General features: G+C 52.8%; 1 protein-coding gene across 1 annotated transcript in view; it reads left to right on the top strand.

The window, feature by feature from the left end:
• The window catches only part of HPSE2 (heparanase 2 (inactive)), a 106,681-nt gene that overhangs the window by 1,637 nt on the left and 104,381 nt on the right, over positions 1 to 663 (top strand). The window contains exon 2 of the mRNA XM_031061533.1: positions 122 to 306. Within this exon, the coding sequence (XP_030917393.1) occupies positions 122 to 306 (185 nt within the window). The remainder of the gene's footprint in view (positions 1 to 121; positions 307 to 663) is intronic.

The raw sequence follows: 663 nt of genomic DNA, 5'->3' as shown, positions 1-663 counted from the left end.
GGGCGGGGCCAGGCATTGGAGCCCGGGATGCCCCGTCCCGCGCTTCTCTTTGCCGCGGCTCTCGGAGCCCTGCTTTTCCTCATGGACCTCGCCGTTGTGCGCCTTTCTGCGCCCGCCGCAGCCCCATGGGCTCCCCGCGGTCTCTCCGGGCTCGGTGTCCGTCGGTCCCCGCCTGCTGGTGCCCGGTCGGGGCTGCTCCCCCTCCGAACCGCTCGGCCATCCGAGCTCTTTCCAAAGTCTCCGCCTGGCCCCCGCCTTCCCGCTATTCCCCTCTTCGCCGTCTGCCCTTCTCCCCATCGGACCTCAGTACACAAAAGGCTTTCACCTTTCGCGGCCCATAATTCACATAAAGAAACTGAGTAGAAAATTTAGGGCCATATCTCCGTCCTACGGCATTTCTATTAAGAAGCAGAATACGATGTCCACATGCAAGAATTTATTGATTTTTCTCTGTGGCTTAGTTTGTTTCTTTTTTTAAAGAAACAAGCTTTTTAATTTTTTTCCTTACTCAACGACTTAGAAAAATTAGCTTAAGATTTTTCCATAAGTAATTTTGAAGGCCAATTAATGCCAGACAGATCCCACTGGGCAGGTCTGTGGAACAGAGGAAATTTTGCAGAGATCTAGTCAGCAGCAGTCCTGAATGGAAAAAGCAGATGCATT

The sequence above is a fragment of the Geospiza fortis genome, unplaced genomic scaffold (assembly GCF_000277835.1).
Source record: "Geospiza fortis unplaced genomic scaffold, GeoFor_1.0 scaffold130, whole genome shotgun sequence".
Lineage (NCBI taxonomy): Eukaryota > Metazoa > Chordata > Aves > Passeriformes > Thraupidae > Geospiza > Geospiza fortis.
The sequence above is the reverse complement of the archived record's forward strand: the minus strand, read 5'-3'. Positions and strand labels throughout refer to the sequence as shown.